This window comes from Pagrus pagrus, assembly GCF_965226575.1.
Source record: "Pagrus pagrus genome assembly, chromosome: 20".
Taxonomy (NCBI): Eukaryota; Metazoa; Chordata; class Actinopteri; order Spariformes; family Sparidae; genus Pagrus; species Pagrus pagrus.
In genome coordinates this window covers 3,563,648-3,584,613 of record NC_140207.1, presented here as the reverse complement: position 1 = coordinate 3,584,613, position 20,966 = coordinate 3,563,648, and the positions used below count along the sequence as shown (strand labels likewise).

General features: G+C 43.2%; 1 protein-coding gene across 3 annotated transcripts in view; it reads left to right on the top strand.

Moving 5' to 3' along the window:
- The window catches only part of LOC311249089 (cadherin-20-like), a 74,781-nt gene extending 54,248 nt beyond the window's left edge, over nucleotides 1-20,533 (top strand). For all 3 annotated transcript variants that reach the window (XM_084339831.1, XM_084339832.1, XM_084339833.1), the window contains 10 exons: nucleotides 371-665; nucleotides 1,060-1,179; nucleotides 3,671-3,838; nucleotides 5,264-5,451; nucleotides 6,667-6,920; nucleotides 11,122-11,258; nucleotides 13,868-13,989; nucleotides 14,542-14,659; nucleotides 16,737-16,988; nucleotides 18,130-20,533. In XM_084339831.1, coding sequence (XP_084195957.1) covers nucleotides 371-665; nucleotides 1,060-1,179; nucleotides 3,671-3,838; nucleotides 5,264-5,451; nucleotides 6,667-6,920; nucleotides 11,122-11,258; nucleotides 13,868-13,989; nucleotides 14,542-14,659; nucleotides 16,737-16,988; nucleotides 18,130-18,647 — 2,172 coding nt within the window. In that variant the 3' untranslated portion in view covers nucleotides 18,648-20,533. The remainder of the gene's footprint in view (nucleotides 1-370; nucleotides 666-1,059; nucleotides 1,180-3,670; nucleotides 3,839-5,263; nucleotides 5,452-6,666; nucleotides 6,921-11,121; nucleotides 11,259-13,867; nucleotides 13,990-14,541; nucleotides 14,660-16,736; nucleotides 16,989-18,129) is intronic.
- The last annotated feature ends 433 nt before the right edge of the window (nucleotides 20,534-20,966 follow it).

Sequence of the window (20,966 nt, the reverse complement as noted above, 5' to 3'; positions counted from 1 at the left end):
TTAAAAAAAACAGTTTGGGACAATAATAAGCACTTTTAATGGGGGACACAGTCACGCTACATTGCAAACAACAAATCTGTGTTGAAATTGGCAGCTGTCAGCAGCTGGAGGGCAGCAGGGTCCTGCAGTGTGTTTAGCTAACAGCTAACAGAGCTAAACACACAGAACATGAACATGAAGCGTTAAACAGTAAACTGCGCTTTAAGGTGGCAATACAACAAGTTGTAAACAGCTGTAGTTGTAAAACAAGTAAAGTAACAACAGTTTGATTTTGGGAGGATTAAAATCTTTGTCTTTGGACTGTTTCTGGTGGCTCTTTCCTTTGTGAATATGTGTTGTGGAATAAAAACCTTCCTGTGAACATCCCCAGCTCCACTCAGACATGGACAAAGGCGACGGCTCCATTAAGTACATCCTGACGGGCGAGGGCGCCGGCACCACCTTCACCATCGACGACAGCACGGGTGACATCCACGCCATCCAGAGGCTGGACCGGGAGGTGAAGGCCCAGTACGTCCTCCGCGCCCAGGCCCGCAACCGCCTGACCGACCGGCCTCTGGAGCCCGAGTCCGAGTTCATCGTGAAGATCCAGGACATCAACGACAACGAGCCGAAGTTTCTGGACGGACCGTACCAGGCGTCTGTACCCGAAATGTCCAAAATAGGTGAGCGGGGGGAGATGAGGGCAGACAGATGGATGGAGACAGAAACTAAAGTGTTGCCTCTGCATGTCTGAGGTGTTTATTTTTTAAGTAAGCGGCAGTGAACAATAGCAAAGTGCATAAAAGCCCGGCAGAGTCATGGTTCTGGTTTGTTCTCACAGGCTCGTCTCCATCTGCTTCATTCAGTATTCATGAACCTACTTTCGTGGTGACTTTGAAGTAAATAAGCGTAGTTAATTCCTGCAGCCGGCCACAGATGGAAAAGCTTCAACCCGAAATGATTTATTTGATTTATATAATGATACCTCTGTAGCTGGTCTTTCTTGCTCCTCCTCATTTATTCACCTGTTTTGCATTTCATCCGCTCCTCCTCACCTTTGCCTCCATGTTTATGCAGGAACATCTGTGATCCAGCTGACCGCCACAGATGCCGACGACCCGACGTACGGCAACAGCGCTCGCGTGGTGTACAGCATCCTGGAGGGCCAGCCTTACTTCTCCGTGGACGCCAAGACGGGTACAAAACTCCCTCTAACACGATCAATCTGTAACCAGGGAAACCGGCGTTTTTTATCCATTACATGTAGAGTCTGATGGATTTCAAAACCCACCAGCCACTTTAACTAATTTATGAGCTTCATGTGAATGTTTCATAAGTATGAATGATGTCAGATGACCTGATAAAGTCGACAAACTTCCAGTAGCTGACAGGATTTACTAACACCCGGCTGACAGCTACTGTTAATTCCCCACCTCGTTTCTAACACTGTACCTCGCTCTAATTGCACCGCGGGCTGATTTTAGCAGTCCACACTTTAAGCCCCTGTGTGTACCAGCCAGCTCTGAATGTGGGAAGCTCAGCGTGGTGCCTGTTGTTGCTACGAGACTACCAAACACTTCCCTTTTGTTACAACTCGCAGTATCTCAAACTCCTTGGACTCGACAACAAAGATGTGCGAAGCCCCAAAGTGTGACTTATCTGTTGAAAATGAGGACAGAATTAAAGAGGAAGCCCCTCGAAGTGAAGTGATTACAACCCCTGAACCATGACAATGAGTTTGCATGTGCTAAACTCCTTTTACACCCAACAAAAAACACACTCAACGCCCACTAAAAAAATGTTTTTTGCCTTTTTTGAAAAGCTCACTAAGTAACACAGTGTGTCATGTTTGTTCAATCCATGCCAAGAAAACTAACTTTGTTATACGGACGCAAAGCTAGCTGTTTCCCCTGGCATCCAGTCTTTATGCTAAGCTAAGCTAATCACCTCCCGTCTATAGCTCCAAAGCTGGCGCACGAACATGAGTGTGGTGTCAATCCTGAGAAACTGTTCCTTAGAGGGTGATTTCATACTTGAAATCATGATTTATTCAGGGGAGACAAAATATAAAAATATAAAAATACAAGTGTTATGATATAAAATACTGAGTGTTTCGAATTTTAAAATCAGTTTGCCTTACCACGTGATGATACCACCAGAAAGTATGTGGAAAACCTTTGTGTACTTTTGGTTTGAGTCTGGTTTATTTTCCTGGTTTGGGTTTTGGCTCCTTGCGACGCTCTTGTGGTTGAATTGGAGCAAAATCTGCAAATCCCAGACTGTACCAGAATCCAACATCTGGTGGAAAGACTGAAACCAGAAGAGAGGAAGCTGCTCCAGCGACAGATTAACCTTCATAATTACCAAATTTTATGTTTAAAAACTGCCTGTTTAGGTTGTTTTTCTCAGGTGTCCGCATACTTTTGGCCATATAGTGTAATAAATCAAAACATTAATCCAGACGGCAGCAATAAAAAAATAAAGTGTATGTGTACATATAAAGAGCTGAAACCCCTCGAGCAGCAGCACATGGTAACATCATTCATAACTCCAGCTCCCTCTTCCAAAAATCCATTAGCCTCCTAAAAGCAGAGACTCAGTGGCCATTGTTTACCACAGCTGCCTCATTTCCTTGTTTGTCAGCACAGAAATCTGTTGCCAAACCTCTCAGGCTGCGCTGCCCATCAGCAGCCACTCAGACGGTTGCTGCTGTAGGTCCATCCATCACCCAAACACAAGAGGCTCTACAGCTATCAATCAGCTCCCGACGCCACTATGAGCTCAGCGCCGAGGCTTTTTATTGGCGGGAACACGGCGTAAAAACTTTAGCACGTACAGCTCAAACCCCTCAGCGTCGGTACATTCGCTGCTTTTTCTTACTCTTCAGCACAAAACAACAACTTGAACCTTGTTTGGATTCTGCTGCATCTGGTGAACATGTGAAGGACCACGTGTGAAGTTGTTGACAGTAAAGCTCTGCTGATAATAGCGTATAGATGGCATCCGGATAAAAGCCAGAGCGAGCTGAGAGCAGACATCCTCCAGTGTTTACCAGGTGAAAGTATGCTCACAGGCACGCTGACAATGGAGACCTACATATGTAGTCCTCTGGAGGCTGCTGTCCTTCAGTGTTAGTCAGAGTTTAGATGTACTTTGTTCTGCATGCAAACAGGAAACACCTCAAGTTTCCATTTCCCTTTCATCCGGCCACGCTCCTGTCACGCTCGCACCTTATCTCCAGTCTTCATTATGCACACGTTAAACCAAGTTAAATCAGTTACATACTTTCCTTCATACAGTCGTGTGCTTCACAAAGTGTCGAACCGTCGATCCATCTTTGTTTGAAAAGACTTGTGAGGACGTCCCTCTCATACTCAGCCATGATACTATCAGCTGTTACCAACTGACGCATCCAAAGCTCGGACAAGCTTGACAATAAGAAACATGACGGTGTAATAACTACAGAATCCATGCAGTATCAAGTAAGGTTGAGATGTTTTTCTGTCCTGCAGCTCAGTAGTGAAGCTGTGTTGATGACAACTTCAATTATAAATCACTCATGCGGCAGCTTCCATCGGGGGCGTCGACATTCCAGGACGCCATCGCTCGGACACATGACCCTAATCCGTGTCACCAGTCCTCTGACCTTTGATTCACCTCTCTCTCTCTCTGTCCTGTCTCTCCTCAGGCGTGGTCCGGGTGTCCCTGGCCGATATGGATCGGGAAACCAGAGAAAACTACTCCGTGGTCATCCAGGCCAAGGACATGGGCGGGCAGCTGGGGGGGCTCGCCGGTACCACCACCATCAACATCACGCTCGGGGACATCAATGACAACCCGCCAATGTTCGACCAGAGTAAGAGACATCCCCTCATCGCCGCGCTCTGTCTTATTAATTAATCTGCAGATTATTTTCCCGATTAATCAGTGAATCTTTCTGTCTTCAAATGCCTTGTCTTGACCGAATCCAAAGATGGAAAGCAGCAAATTCTCGTGTTACAGAAGTTGAAACCAGCAACGTTCCCGTTAATTTGTCTGTGAAAGATGGACGGATCTTACATCAAGCCACAATATAGTCTTGTGTATTTCTGATTTTGAGGTGAACTGTCCCTTTAAGACAAAAAGCTACCTGATGTCTGTGGAGAAAGCTCAGACGTCTGATATTATTCATATTGAGCTGGGTTGTAGCTGCTTTATTTCTATGTGAGTGATTCTTAAATTAGCATTTTGCACCAAAGTCACACATTTTGAAGAGTCACAGTTCGTTTTGATTCCAACTTTGTAGAAAAACATCACAAGTATTCCTTCAGATTCATAACGAGTGTACAGTGAGCCCTCTGCTGCGCTTTGTACTGACCCTTCAGCGTACACTTGCAGCTGAAATATACCACAAACATCAAGTCGAAGCCCTGAAATGACCCCGGAGTTCACTTGAATTTTGAAAAACAACTCTTTGGTTTGGTTCCAGGCTCGATCCGTGACTCGTGGTTTGACTTGTGGTTGTGTTTCATGCGAGCAGTAAAACATGGACCTGCAGCATCTGTGAAACCATGTGTGAACGCTTTGATTCACAGTGACACCACGAGAGTTTACTGTTTTGTATGAGTGGCTCTTCATCTCCACCTCATTTCTCTGGAGCATGTAGCTGTTAGCCTCTCTGCCCTCCCCCCCCTTTGTCCACTTCAGGCCACCAGTCCTCGGTCATTTGCCCCCTGGCCTCCTCCCTCCCCTCCCTCGGCCACCAGTCACCCCATGCTGTCTCTTTGATTATCCCCTTTCCTGCTCCTCTCATTACTGTCCTCCCGAGGTCAGGGGTTGTCTAGCTGTCCGCGGTCGACGGGTGGCTTCGCTCTTAGACAAAGAAAAACACCCATCTCCGTCGCTGCCGCAGCCCACTTCCTCTTCCAGCACCAGTCCCCCACCAATTAGCGCCATCACTTCGATATAACTTTGATCGGTTGTGAAGAGCTTCAGGGATTCCCCCTCTGTCAAGCACAATGTGCAGGCATTTCACTTCGGTCCGCAGGGAGCCGCACAAATTGGGCAGCTGTCACCTCTTCTTTGAGGTTAAACGGTAGATGAAATTGAAGCCGGCCCGCGAGACAGTATATAACCCAATTGTGAGGCGTTTATGGAGCCATTTATTTTAAGCTGTCTGAGATGTGATTTTGAGAGGATGGACGGAGGAAGAGGTTTGGCTCCATCTAGAGGACAAATGAGGGTAAAACAGATGGAAGAGGTGTGACAGGATGATGATGACTCTGTTAATGTGTTTCCTCAGGGCTGTACCAGATGAGCATCCCCGAGTCGGCTCCCGTGGGGTCAGTGGTGGGTCGGATCTGGGCGAAGGACAGGGACATCGGGGTCAACGCCGAGATGAGGTACAGCATCATCGATGGAGACGGACGGGACACGTTTGACATCAGCACCGACCCCACCAACCTTTTTGGCATCATTACAGTTAAAAAGGTACAAAGGCAAACTGATAAAGAAAATCTATTTTGTCTCTGAGGCTGTAACTATGTATGCTTAAAGGAACAGTTCACCCAAAAATGGAAATTCAGTCATTATCTGCTCACTTAATTGGTGGAATAACCCTTTAAAAGTATTGATTTTAGTGCTGAATCTACCAAAAACCACTAAGAATCAAGACAAATTAGCAGAAAGCTCTTGATAAGTTATGTAACGTTTGTCCCTCTCGAGACAAAGTTAAATTGCAAGATTTTTAAAGGGAGTTTTGTTACTTTGGATGATTTTAACCATTTTCATCGTACCTCTTATCTGAATTAATATTAATTTTAGAAAAACTTGTTTTTTTGGCCAGAGTTTTATAGATTTCATGTAATTTGTATGTCACTTTGAGGCTGTAAAGATAAATGCTTAAAGGAGGAGTTCACCCCAAAATGGAAATTCAGTCATTATCTGCTCGGCTAATTGGTGGAATAACCCTTTAAAAGTATTGATTTTAATGCTGAATTGACCAAAAAACACTAAGAATCAAGAATGAGTTGTAGACACACTTCACAAGTTATGTCATGTTCGTCCCTCTCAAGACAAAATTAAATTGACTGTTTTTTAAAGGGAGTTTTGTTACTTACTCTTGAGTTCTGGGCTTCTGTAGACTTGGATTATAGACATCATTTTTGGGTGAACTGCTCCTTTAGCTAATGTAACTAATGATTGAAGATACATTTCCAAACAGAAGGAGAAATTGATTTTTGTGTGTAACCTTGATACGAACCCCCAAAATGCTCCTTCGTCGTACAGGGAGAAAGTAACAAAACTCCCTTTAAAAATCTGGTAATTTAATTTTCTCCTACAGAGGGATAAACATTACATAACATTTAAAGTGCTGTCTACAACATAATATTGATTCTTAGTGTTTTTGAGTAAATTCAGCACTTAAATCAATACTTTAAAGGGTAACTCCAGCAATTAGGTGAGCAGATGACTGAATTATTTGCTCTAATACAGCTTGAAAGCAGAGACATGATATTCACTTCTAGTGTATATTCTAGTGTAGTTCTGCAGGACATTTCTTTCTATAATATAAACTGGCACAAAGTCAAGTTTGTCTTGAAGGAATTAAAGATACGACTTCTAACAGCATACAGAAAAACTTAATTACTGACAACTGCAGCAAAAGTTCAGTCAGCCATTAAAAGTATCATCTTCACCCTTCAGCCACTGGACTTTGAGAAGAAGCCCAGTTACACTCTGAAGGTGGAAGGCGCCAACAACAACGTGGACCCGTCCTTGCGCCACCGCGGGCCCTTCAAGGACGTCACCATCGTGCACGTGAGCGTGGAGGACGTGGACGAGGCCCCGGTGTTTGACTCGCCGGTGTACTACATCGAGCTGCCAGAGGACGCCGAGATCGGGACGATGGTGAAGACGGTGTCGGCGAGGGATCCTGATGCTGCCAACAACACTGTGAGGTGAGGAGGACGACACGGTCCCGACCTTGTGTGCGTTTTTCTAGCTTCACTTTTAGTTCTGAGCCTCTTTGAACACATCTGGCTTCAATACAAACATCAAGATGAGGCCTTCAAAAATCATGCAGCAGAAAAGTTGTTAGGCCAAGTGTGGGGTCAGAGGAGGGGTTTCTCTCAGATGAGAATAAATGGTCCTCCTTAAATGTCTGTCAACCTTAAGTGAGCCTCGATCGAAGTTGTTGTTAACTGCTTCACTTTAATCAGTAGGTAGCAAGCAGAGGTATGGCTAAACTGTACGCACACTGCATCGCTACGTTAGCGGTATAACGTCACTATAAACTTAATCACCGTCACCCACATGCACTGTTAACTCTCTCTCTTGACTGCACGGCATGTAATGTCATGTCATGTCACATACCGTCACGTATCGTACCGTCGTGTCACGTATCGTACCGTCGTGTCACGTATCGTACCGTCACGTATCGTACCGTCACGTATCGTACCGTCACATCACGTACCGTCATGTACCGTAACATCACCTCTCCTCACCTCATGAACCGTAACGTAAGACAAAACTGGTGTTTTTGCATATTAAGCCCTGTAAAACGTGCTAATCTTTACATTCATACAGAACTGTTGTCAATTCATACAGCAGCTTGTTGCAGTTTTGTCTGTTTATTTTGGTTCTGCATTTAAAATTAATCATGGAGACCTGCTTTTTCTACGTAAACCTAATGGGAAAATAATGTTGTGTTGTTTTAAAGCAGTAAAAAAAAAGTATTTTCAACAACAGTGCTGCATTCAAGAGCTGCTGCGACCGTCAGTTGTCAGAAAATTAAACCAAAGAGACAAACAAAGTAAATATGGAGTGAAATTCAAAAGAATTTGACAACTAATTCAATTAAAAATAATAATTATAGTTGCCCACAGACACAGTGGGGATCAAACGTGTTTTCTGGCTCTGTAGGTGTAATGTCACCTGATCACCAGCAGGGGGCAGCTGCACAACATGACTCCTCACATGAGGCTTCGACTGCAGGCTGTATTTAACAACACCTGTGTTTAGTGCAGCCGAGGAGGACGAGGCCGAGGAGGACGGACAGTAGCGTTAATAACACCATCCAGTGATCAGACGAGAATCTGAGGATGTTTTTGTCCCGGTCGGACCAGATGTGATGTGTCCGGACCGAACCTCTCATAAACTCATTAGACATAAAGCCTTTAATGAGCCCATTAATCATGCAAAGGAATCGACGACTGCGGCAGTAAATGAGTGTTTCACAGGCTGCGTCCCGTCCCAGCTGTCCGCTTTACAACCTCGATTAGGACTAAAGGTAGATGACTGCTCGAGTGTGTGTGTGTGTGTGTGTGTGTGTGTGTGTGTGTGTGTGTGGACAGTTTATCTCAAGTGCTGCGTTCAAGATTTCTCCCTCAGTCAAAAGTGAGCCGCAAATTTTAGATTTCACTTATGAATCCTCATTTTCTTCTCCCCTGTGTCACATAACTGTAATTTCCCCTTCTGAAAGCAGTGCATTATGGGTATTTCCAGCCAAAAATAGTTCACGTTCATTGGATGTTGCACGTTTTATTCCATTTTGGGAAGTTTTTGAAAGCAAAACACAAGTTGCAGGACTCTGGAGATGTTTTTTCTACGAGTGCGTCCTTGTTTCGGTCAACAGGTGGCGCTAATGCACCAAGATAAGCTGCAGTGTGCCGGCAAAGGCAGAGCAGAAGAAGATACAACACGTAAACAATGACATATATAGAAATCACACATCGCACAGTGAGACAAGAAAACTCCTCAGGGCTCGGGGAAAGTAAACATCATGTGTCAGTCCATGGATGTTTTGCTAAAGGAGCAGTTGGAGGAAGAAGTACTCAGTACTCTTTTACTTTAATACTTAGAAGTATAATCGTGTAGAAATACTGAAAGACAGCGTTAGCAGCCTGGCTTCAGTCCAAAGCAAAAAACACCCGTCAGAATCCAAGTTTGACCCAGAAACTCTGATCTCAGTCCTGTGAAAAGTCAGTAAAACACCTGGTTGTGTTAATAAGTCGGCAGGTTTTGAAGCGTCTCAAGTACCGACGGTGAGAGGAGACACATATCAACGGGGGAACAAACTTTGACACAACACCGGAATGAAATCTCGTCCGTTCACTCTTGTTTTAACTCAGTTTCTATCGCTCCTCCTCCATCACCAGTTATTCCGGTTGTCCCACCTTTACCTGGGGATAGTGACTGGGGAAAATGATGCCTTTGGAGTCCTGATCAGCCGGTCGGCGTTGATTTAACAGCTGCTGGATTCGTAGTAACTTTATTTAGCTAGCATGGACAAACTCAGTGAAAAGATGTCCATGTCGCAAAGGTTAGCAAAACAAAAAAATGTCAAGTTGTTCGCCAAAACAGATACTCTCATCCAGTTATTTATCTGTAATCTGCCTCTAAATCAAAACTTCCCAAAAAATGTACTGCATGTTATAATCTCGCAGCTCTTTGATCGTCCCGACTCTGATGATAATTAACCGACAGCTCTTCGTTCGAGTGTGAATCAGAGCGTCGATGCCTCCGAAGCCGCTAAAGCTCCCGTCTGAATCCTCAGAGCTGGCGCTGGATCGTTGGCGGTGAATCAGCGAGAGATTTTCATTTTAAAAAAAGCCTGTTTTGTGGCGCAGGTTAGCAGAAAAGCTGAGGAGGGATCAGCTGAGAGCGACGGTGAAGAGCCGAGGCCACAAACAAACTGCAGCAGCAACAACAGGAGGACAGATAACAAGCAGCAGATGACCTTCAGTCTTACAGCTTCCTGTCCTCTACACACACACACACACACACACACACACACACACACACAGCAGCATGACTGGCAGTTACATCTCAACACACACACACTGTTTCACCTGCTATCTGACACACACACACACACACACACACACACACACACACAGCAGCCCCTCCTCTAACTGTGGAGGAGTGATATTAATAGAGATCCTTCAGGGAGATCCTCGCCAGGCGTCGATGTGCCAGTCACGACCGAAACACACACACTGCAAACAAGCCTGCGGACATGAACACACACACACGCACACACACACACAGCTGTCTCAGTGACTCTGATGTATCAGTACCAGTACTTTATTAAACAACCTTATAAGTTAATGAGTCCTTTAGAGGCAGTTCAGTTTGTTGTAGACTTTCCTTGCAGGTAAAATCTCATCAGGACGTCCAGACTAACTCAATAGTCTCAATAATCCAGATTATTGGGTCTGAAAGGTGAATTTTAGTGTTTCGCAAAGCTTGTAAAGCTTTTAAAGACTATTAAACAGATTCTATGACGTTTGTTATCGTCTTTATCTCACTTTGAGGCTGTAAAGATGAATGCTTAAAGGAACAGTTCACCAGAAAATAGAAAATTCAGTCATCATCTGCTCATCTAATCGGTGGAGTTAGCCTCAGAAGGATTGATTTTAGTGCCAAATTTACCCAAAAACCAAGAAGAAACAAAAATGAGTTGCAGAAAACACTTTGTAAGTTATTTAATGTTTGTTCCTCTCCAGACAAAATTAAATTGCCAGATTTTTAAAGGGAGTTTTGTTGCTGTCACGCTGAACGACGTAGAAGCCTTATTGGGGGATTAATGATCAAACATTTCAATCCATACATTTTTAGAAGAAGGAGAAGAAGAATGAGGAGGAGGACAAAGATATGCTAAAACAGTTTTGAAGCAGTTTGCAGATCATCTTGAAACAACAGATCTTTTTGATGATCGGTCGATGGTTTCCGTCTTGGAGGTGATTTTCTGACACATTTACACCTTCAGCTCTTCCAGGTGAGAGCAGCTTCAGCTTGAATTCAGTCCACATGTGACCTCACGGTTACATAAACAGGTTTCTGCTCCACATCCTCCTCGTCTCTCTCTGCGTGTCGCTCTCTGAAGAGTGTTTTTTGGGAGGTTGGCCGGCGGTGGCGGTGGAGATGAGCCGAGGCTGCAGGTCTGAGCATCCACGGCGCCAGTTTGGCAGCGGACGCAGATACTCCGATGGACATTATCTGCAGCTTCTTCCTCTTGTTATTGTGCCTTCAGAGAGCTGACGGCTTATCACGCAGATGCACACATGCTGGATTGTGGTTTTTACACAAAAAGACACGCAAACGTGGCTGTTTTCATTCAGCGCCAACACTTCACACGTGACGTTTTTGTGTCGCCAGGTATTCCATCGAGAGGTCCAGTGACCCGGAGAAGTTCTTCTACATCGAAATCACTTCCGGTTCGCTGATGACGGTGCGTTCACTGGACCGAGAGGAGATCGGCTGGCACAACATCACTATCCTCGCCATGGAGATGAGTACGTCACACACACACACACACACACACACACACAGGTTACACTTGTTTTACTTTACCATTTAATTTTCCATTTTATTTATTCCTTTATTACATTTTTTAAAATCTATTTTGTTAATTTATGTACTTATTTATTGACACAAAAGCACAAATGTATAAATTAATGTAAAAAATAAAATTTAATAACTTAATTAAAACTGTTTCATAACCTGTTAAAAGTTAATTTTAGTACATTGCAAGATTTAATTCTCATAATTTTATGAAATATGATGTAACATTTATTTTTTAGGTAACACTTCATAACAACCATCATTAATAAATGGTACATTATATTTTTATTTACAACAAATTTATATAATTAATGATAAATACTGTGTAGTTCATCTATAATTGTTGCTTTTAAACCTTCACAAAGGCGTAATAATGTTAATTAAGCATGTCTTTGTTAGTTAACGGCGAAATAACTACTGACTAAAGTTAAATTAACAATAAATTTACCATTTATTAATTTCAAATTAAGATTATTTTATGACATTTTGTTCTCAAACCTCAAAACTTGCTCCAACAGTGAAGCTAACAAACTAAATATAGTCACAGAACTTTGCATGAAGGCTTCACAGTGTAATGAAACAATAAATAATATCAGACGATCACTCAGTCGTATAAAAAGTTAAATCAATCAGCTTCGTTTTGTTCCAGCTGATTCTCCTCCTCCACACTTCCTCCCTCTCTCTCCCCCCTCCTACCTGTGCCCTCTCTCGCCCTCTCCGTCTCCGTCACATCTTATTAATTAACCACCAGGCGAAAAAAGTTATTTAATTAGTCATTAATTTAATTAGCATCTCCTTTTAGGTGTGTCTACCAAACAAAAGGGACAAACAGGCAAACAGAGCAGAGGGAGGAGGAGGGTGATGAAGGTGACTTTCAGGGCCACCAGCTGTGTGCAGATCTGCGGGGCATCTCCTGATCTACGTTATATAACTCTGCACGACTTGTTTTCAAAACCACTGCAATGATACAAAGAGTTACAGATAGAAGACGCTCTTAAAATGAGTAAACCAACTCCAGATCGACTGATAGTCCAATCAAAAACACACAAAAATGACTGTAACACATCAAAAATGAGACCAACAGCAAGAAAATTTGCTATTTTTTATATGATTTTTCTGTCACCGTGTCATTTTGCATATTACATAATACAAAAGTTGTGATTTTAATGAAAAAAATTAAGTCATTATTTAATAAGTCGTCATAAACACTCGTTATAGAATGAGAAAAAGTCAGTTGGTTTTTTTAAAAGTATCATTTTTATTATTAAATGCAAAAAATTCTAATATTATGAGGATTAAGTCAAGATTTTATGAGAAAATTCTCAAAATATTCAAATAGTCTTGCAATTAACATTAATGTCGCTAACGCTAGCTAGCTGAAAGTTCCTTGTAGCTGCTTAAATTTCTTAGAGCACATTTTAAAACACAATCATTTAAGTAAAACAAGAAAATATTAAAATCATACAAAACTTTCCTGAGAAAATGATCAAGTCATCGTGAGATAATACAAAAGTTGTGATTTTATGTAAAAAATAAAAATAAAGTTGATGATAAAAAGGTTGTTACAAGATGTGCGCTGTTATTTTAGAATTAATTTACTCCTCCATTTTGTTATCATTTCACCGCTTACTGAACAGACACCCCATTAGCTTCAGCTAATGTTAGCGTTCAATCATTTCCTAGCTAACGTAAGCATTTGATAAACGTTACACATCACGATAGAAAATGCTTAAATTGACTCTAAAATGGCAACGCACACCTTGTGCTGGAAGTGAAACACACTGGATGTAAGCAAAAAGTAACGTTAGCTAGGAAGTGGTTGAATGCTAACGTTGGCTAATGGGTTATTGTTGTTTTCCCTCCAGATTTACGCAATTAATCATCATTTCATTGCTGATCTATTGAAAAGTGATGAAATGATAAAACATTTTCAGATTTCCTGAGTATGTACGACTTGCAGCCTTGAACACAGCAGAATAGCATTAGCCTAGCATTGCAGCTTCAGTGGAAAATGGCCGCCGCGTGAATACAGTCGATACCAGGACCCTGAAACTGAAGCCGTCGGTCACTCTATAATCTACGCTTGTCAAAATGTTTTCTCTATAACTCTCGGTGGAAGATCATTTGGAACAAAACCCTCGTTAGTTTAAAGCAACTCAATCAATATTCACATCTTAATTAACTCATATAGATCATCACACCGCTGATTTTACTCCGCTTTGGTGCAACGTCAGCACGTTTTTAGTAACACGAGGCCGCGTGGAGCCTCGACCTCCAGAGCCAAAGTCACGCCATTGATTGATCGATCATGTGATTAAACCTGAGAAAGTCGTTACTACGCACTAATTGGGCTTCTATTGCCCATTACACAGCTGGTTAAGATATGCAAATTGCTGATTGGTAATGGAGAATAATAGAATTGTAATGCGGAGGAGCTCTAATGTGCTTCAGGCTCGCTGTAAACGAGGGGAAGATTGAGAACCGAGCTCAGCAGAGTCGTTTATCTGAGTCCATCGACGTGTCTTACAGCTTCTGACCAGTTTGTGTGTCGTGTCTGCAGATAACCCCTCACAGATCGCCAGTGTGTCGGTGGCTGTAAAGGTCCTGGATGTTAACGATAATCCTCCCTCGCTGACTCAGTACTTGGAGGCTTATGTGTGTGAAACCGCCAAAGCAGGGCAGGTAAGGAGACAGCGAACGTCTGACACGACAACACTGAGCATCGCAGAAGGAACAGTACATAGAAACTAAGTACATGTACTCAAGTATTACGCTTAAATAAGAAGTTTGAGGTGTGGTGTGGGCTGATTTATAGTTCTTCTCCACCAAACACCAGAGGAGAAAACCCACTTTTTACTCCACTGCTACTTAGGATTCAATCTTCAAAAATATGATGCAGTTACTGATTAAGCTCTGTATAAAGATAGCAAAATTAGCCAGTGATGGAATGTAACTGAGTAGATTTACTCAAGTACTGTACTTAGGTAGAGTTTTGAGGTACTTCTCTTTATTATTTTCATTTTCTGACAACATTCTGGAGACAAATATAGCAAAAAAATGGGAGTTATGTTGTTATTTTTCAAGAACAATGTTTATGGAACAAGAATGAAGCCTCACAGGAGCCGTAGCTGCTGTAAATACCAAGAAAATAAATGTAACACATAATATTGTGTGCCAAAAATATGAATCAGTGGCTGCCGTCCTCTGGGATCTAACTGTGTTGATGTGATCCAGCTGATCCAGACGGTGACGGCGGTGGATCCAGACGAGCCCCTCGGTGGACAACACTTCTACTACAGCTTGGCTCCAGAGGCCGCCAACAACCCCAACTTCACCCTGAAAGACAACCAAGGTAGAGTGAACATCTGGACTGTCCAGCTGACCTGCGAGGATCTGGATAGTTGTGGAGGAGATACAAATTTAGTTTCCACTGTTTTCTCTGGATGGTTTTGGAAAAATTGCACCAATTTTCTGTTTTTTGATATAAAGTATTCAGCCGTTTTCCTCAAATTATGACCTTGTTACGATGTAAAAGCTTCAGGAAGTTTAGATTGAGAAAACACCACACTTGATTTTATCTCCCATATGGTCTAGCGGTTAGGATTCCTGGTTTTCACCCAGGCGGCCCGGGTTCAACTCCCGGTATGGGAACAATGTAGTTTCTTTGGCTCAACATGTGATACTGTGCTGCCATGCAAACTTAAACTTCAATCACAGTTACGTACTGTAGGTGCTAACAACTTCCAGGTAGGTGACTGATTTGCACATCAGACATACACAAAACCAGCAAATTTGTCTTTCTGTTGTCGTTTCCAGCAGTAACAAAACTAAGATGTATACACTCTCATATAAGACCATACCAACAGGGGTTTTCTTTGCACAACTTCAAAATAATTCACAGTGCACAAGTCCCATATGGTCTAGCGGTTAGGATTCCTGGTTTTCACCCAGGCGGCCCGGGTTCAACTCCCGGTATGGGAACAATGACACTTCTTGGACTCGCAGCCATTCAGACTTGTATTAACAATCTGAGGCACTTCAATCTCAGCTACGTGGGCGCTAACAACTTCCACGTAAGCGACTCATTTGCACTTCAGAGATACACGAAACCAGCAAATTTGTCTGTTGTCATTTTAAGCTGTAATTTTTAAAGATAGATCATTTTGACCACCTTGTTCCACTATATGACGTTTATGTGGTGCTGAGCTAGTGTCGTCGTTATCTGGCCAACAGCGACAGCTCACCACCGGTAGGCCTGACTGCTACCACTAGTTTTTGGTAAACTTAAGCCGTCACTTTCTTAACAACGTTAGTGAAAGAAAGCATCAAACACGCAATTTAGAAAACTAAGATGTATAAACTCTGAAGAAAAATCATGAAAAAGGTGGTCGAAGTTGTACCATCCCTATGGTCTAGCAGATAGGATTCCTGGTTTTCACCCAGGCAGCCGGGGTTCAACTCCCAGGATGGTAACGATGCCATTTCAAAACAACTTCTGATGAATGATCTGCATATCAGATATACACAAAACCACTATATGATATTTCCTGCTTTTATCTAACCAACAGCTTTTGCTAACCTTAAGCTGTCATTTAAAGCATTAAACATGCATTTTATCGATTCTATTCCCATGCCGGGAGTTGAACCCAGGCCACCTGGGTGAAAACCAGGTATCCTAACCGCTAGACCATATGTGACTGTACAATTTCATTCCCCTTTTTCATGATTTTATTTCAGAGTTTAAACTTCCTAGTTTTCTAAATTGTGTGTTTGGTTTCTTTCACTATCTCTACATGGTATGAAAATGACGGCTTAAGTTTTAGCAGTAAGGCCTACCGGTGGTGAGCTGCCGCTGTTGGGTAGATAACAAAGACGCTAGCTAAGCACCACATAAACGTCATCGAACATGGTGGTCAAAATGATCTATCTTTAAACATTACAGTTTAAAATGACGAGTGAATTTTGCTGGTTTCGTGTATCTCTAAAGTGCGAACAAGTTGTCTACGAGGAAGTTGTTAGCACCTACGTAGCTGTGATTGAAGTGCCTTAGATCGTTAGTACAAGTTTACTTGGCTGCACTCAGATGTTGAGTCAAAGGAGTGTCTTCGTTCCCATACCGGGAGTTGAACCCGGGCCGCCTGGGTGAAAACCAGGAATCCTAACCGCTAGACCATATGGGACTTATGTGCTCCATGCTATCTTTCACAAACACAACCTGTTAAGACGGCTTAAGTTTACCTTCCTACATTTATTTTAGCACTATTCGCGCTCTTGTACGACCCTGAACAACGCGGTGCAAACCGGACCACAGCCTTATAAACTGTTATTCATTTATAGTCAGCTGTCGCAAAATAAGTGATCTGATCCCAGAAGACTCCAAACGTCTTGCTCTGTCGCATCCTCTCTCTGACCTCTTTGTCTCTTTCCAGACAACACAGCGTGGATCCTGACCCGTCGCGGTGGCTGGTCACAGCAGGACCAGACCACCTTCTACCTCCCCATCTTCATCTCTGACGGCGAGCAGCCGGTCCAGTACAGCACCAGCACGATGACCATCCGCGTGTGCAGCTGCGACCAGAAGGGGAACGTCATGTCGTGCAACGCCGAGGCATACAGCCTGCCCGCCAGCCTCAGCAGAGGAGCGCTCATCGCCATCCTGGCCTGCATCTTCGTCCTGCTGGGTGAGTTATGACCCGACGCTGTGAGGACGAGCAGAGAGGAGCCAGAGGCCTGTTGTCATGAAGTGATGTTTAATCTGATACAATGTTTCATGTCATAGCTGAGTTACTGTCAAGCTTTGCAGCACATATTCAACTTAAAATGATAAGAATGGCAGATTTATCACCAGACATTCAGAGTAACTTTTGAAGCTAGGGTGGAAATTAACTCAAGTATTTCACTAAAATACAAATTTGTTGTACTTTTGCTTATATTTCTGTTTAATTATCCTGTTTATTATTGTCGCCACAAGTTTGTAACTTCAGAGTCAGAGTGACGAGTTGGTTGAAAATGCTCATTCACGTTTACCGTTACTCGAAAAATAGGCTTTAGGTTGAGGACCCCAAATCCAACAAAGAGCAAGACAGAGATGCTAACGTCAACACTGTAGGCAGTAAGCTAGTTAGCCGGAAACGCTAGTTGCTGTTTTTTTGGTTTTGAAGACAATAAAATAAAAACAGTAACCATCAACAGTCAAACTTTATTTGTCCCCCAAAAAAGTTGTTTGTTGTCAAATGTTATCAAATATTTAAACACTAAAAAGCACAAACAATTACCACTTCATTCTTATTGAATGTTTGCTACATTTAATAACTCCTCCTTTGAAATCAGAATTATTACGTCTATTTAAAACAATGAGCTCACTCTCACAGCGAGCGGAGACGTTTTAACTTAACTTACGGCTGCCTCTCGGTGGAGCGCAGCGAGTCAACCAGCTGAGCCCTCCTGCTTACATTTACAGGTCTGCAGGGAGAGCTAAAGTGGGTCCATATCAGCCTCCAGGGGCAAGGAGAGTGTGATGCTGTGGGGCAGACGGTGCTAATGAATGCTAGACGTTTGCCAGGATGCAAAAAGAAAACCCTTATTGAAGCCTGTACTGATGATATCACGTCAGGAGATACGTTCACTGGCCAAAATCAAGGTCAAGAAGCCAAAATCTTGCAACATAAGATGGGAAAATACAACAAAAACTAAACAATCAATAGATGATTATCCAGTAAAAACATAGAAAAACAAAATATTAATAATACGAGTTAAAAGAAAAGATTGAGAAACAAAAAATGAGGCTTCATGAATTAAATGTGTTTTCTTTCCTTTCTCCAGTGATGATTCTCCTCATGCTCTCCCTGCGCACCCACCGCAAGAAGCCCTACCTGTGCGACGAGGAGGAGAACGTCCACGAGAACATCGTGCGCTACGACGACGAAGGCGGCGGCGAGGAGGACACCGAGGCCTTCGACATCGCCGCCATGTGGAACCCGCGCGAGGCGCACCACCACCTGGGCAAGATGAGACAGGACATGCTGCCCGAGATCGAGAGCCTGTCGCGTTACGTCCCTCAGGCGTGCGTCATGGGCGGCGGCGGGGACAGTAACGTTCACGGATACGTGCTGGCGAAGCTCCTGGAGGCCGACATGGACCCGTGCGCTCCGCCTTACGACTCCCTGCAGACCTACGCCTACGAGGGGGAGGGATCGATCGCCGAGTCGCTCAGCTCGCTCCAGTCGGGGACTTCGAATACGGACCACGAGTACGACTATCTCAACGACTGGGGGCCTCGCTTTAAAAAACTGGCCGAGATGTACGGCGTGCTGGAGACAAACAGTCCTCCGCTGTGGTAGGACGCCAGAACCTTTTGCCTTTTTAAATCACACCGACAAAAACAAGAAAAACATCAGAGACACAAAAAGACAAAAACAGTGTGCAAGGAAGACACATTAAAGCCGGGATGTGCTCACGTTCACATCCAATGACTGTTAGCACTTGAATTCCTGCCGAAGCCTCGATTCTCCACAGCCTTGAAGGCCTGAGACGCCCGCAGCAGCAGCAGCAGCAGTGTGAGCTGGTTTTAAATCTACCCCCCCAGAGACGGGCCGGATTGGCAGCCTCGCTCGGCCCGCAAAGGAACGGCTTCAAAGCACATGTTAACTCCCCCGCCTGCCCCAGCCGCAGGCAGCGCCGCTTTGGTTCAAAGTGTTGAGCGATTCATGCCAGAGATGAAACCGGGACAGAGGGACTACCTTCCTCTCAGGCAACGCCGGAGACGAACTCTGAAAACGCTGATCCAACCGCTCTGAGTTTGTGCTTTTTATTTATACACGAGCCGAGCCGCGACGCTGGAGGAAAAAAGTGAAGAGTCATTGCTGCAATCTGAGATGTTTCACGTTTGTTTTCATCTGTGGCAGGTCTTAATTTATTTCTTTGTTTCATGTGCTGTATTTATATTTTTTGCTAACTTATTTGGGTACTTGGAACCAACACTGTACTTAAAACTGCCGCCGTGTGAGGAAATCTTTAAAAGATCACGTATATGTTGTAACATACATGACGTAACTGCCCCTTGTTTTCAGTCCGTGTGATGAAATGTTTTCGATGCATCTCTAAAACCCCGTTTACACCTGGTGTTACACGATCTTGCCTTTGCATTTACAATCTTGTATTACTCACGCGTTCTCGTTATCAGATCTCTGTCCGCCGTGATGAATTTCAGGCGGCTGCATATCAGCACCAGACTCAGATAAACAAAACGATCATTTTGGATCTGACAAACATTTTAAAATTGTTAATTCACAATCAAAATAATGTTTTTACTTTTTTCTGCTCCTTTCTACAAGCTTTGGAGATGTATTATTGTTAATAATGCATAAAAATGTTATCAGTATGCCTTTAAAGTTGGCGGCACGTTGTACAAATTGAGTTCACACCTAAGATCCAAACGCAGCGTGAGGCAGGCTACCTCCAGACGTGGTCTGGCGATCCGATCAAGGTCCCTGCACGAAGCATTTCCCTAATCTGAATAACGTGTCCGGACACAGATCGCGTTTCAACACCAGGTGTAAATGGGGTGAATATGTCACGTGACATGAGTAGAGATGACAATGTGTAATCCCATGTGGGTTTTCCAGGTTGATATGTTTATTGTATTATTGTTTTTGTATCTTTTTTTGGAGCGATTTGTATTGTAACTGTTATTTTTCCCAAAAACATGAAGCAGTTTTACATTCACGAGGATTTAAGGGAAGCCATTTTGTGAATATCTCTTAATGGAGATGTATAAATCCAAGCAGAAGGACAAATGTTACTCAAAATGGACGAGCACACAACCCGAGCCACCTTTTTTTCGTTTTTCGGATCCACCGCCGTGCCAATCAAGAGTCCGACGGCAGTGGAGGGCTTGATGTGTCCTGTTGGAGATACTGTTTTGCTTTTACAGATGTGGCTTAATCCTCCGATCCTAAAGACTTACAGAGACTGATAATCTGCATTAAGTGCCAAATGTAAAAAGGACAACAACAACAAAAAAAAGACGTTTTGGATGAAAATGAAAATCAGCAAAACACAAACACCAAAAGATGAAAAAAAAAAAAAAAAGGATTTTACAAACTGCGATGGGACGTGAAGGTACATTTTGATAACTTGATTGGGTGACGTTTACTTGAAATCTTTGTGGTCAGTCATGCTACAGTATGTGGTATGTGAATGTAGATATTTTTTGTATTCTTGGTAATAAAAAGGAAAAAAATAACGTTGCTTCTCTCGTGTCCTTAAACCACCTTTGTGGCAAAATTTCCAAAATGGTTTTGGAATTATAAACTGCATTATGCAATCCCCCTGAAGCATGACAAAAATATAAGTCCTTGAAAAGATTAAGTAGCTCTTTAAATTTGCAATCACATGCTGAATTGTCCTCGAAAGTGTTCTTGCAGTCGAATCACTTTTCATTACAGTTTCCCCTCAAAGTGCTTAATTTTCTTGACTTATTTTGTTGTGCGGCGACGATTAAGAGCCGAGCGTTGATTAAAAGCTCATCCCGTACGCCGTCACCTGAGCCTCCGGGCCTCGGCGGCACCTCGCCTTAATCGTTCCGTCTGATTGCTTTCAACGTAACATTTACACGAGCGTGTTGAACGTTTGCCACCGGGAATCAATCAATTATAAAT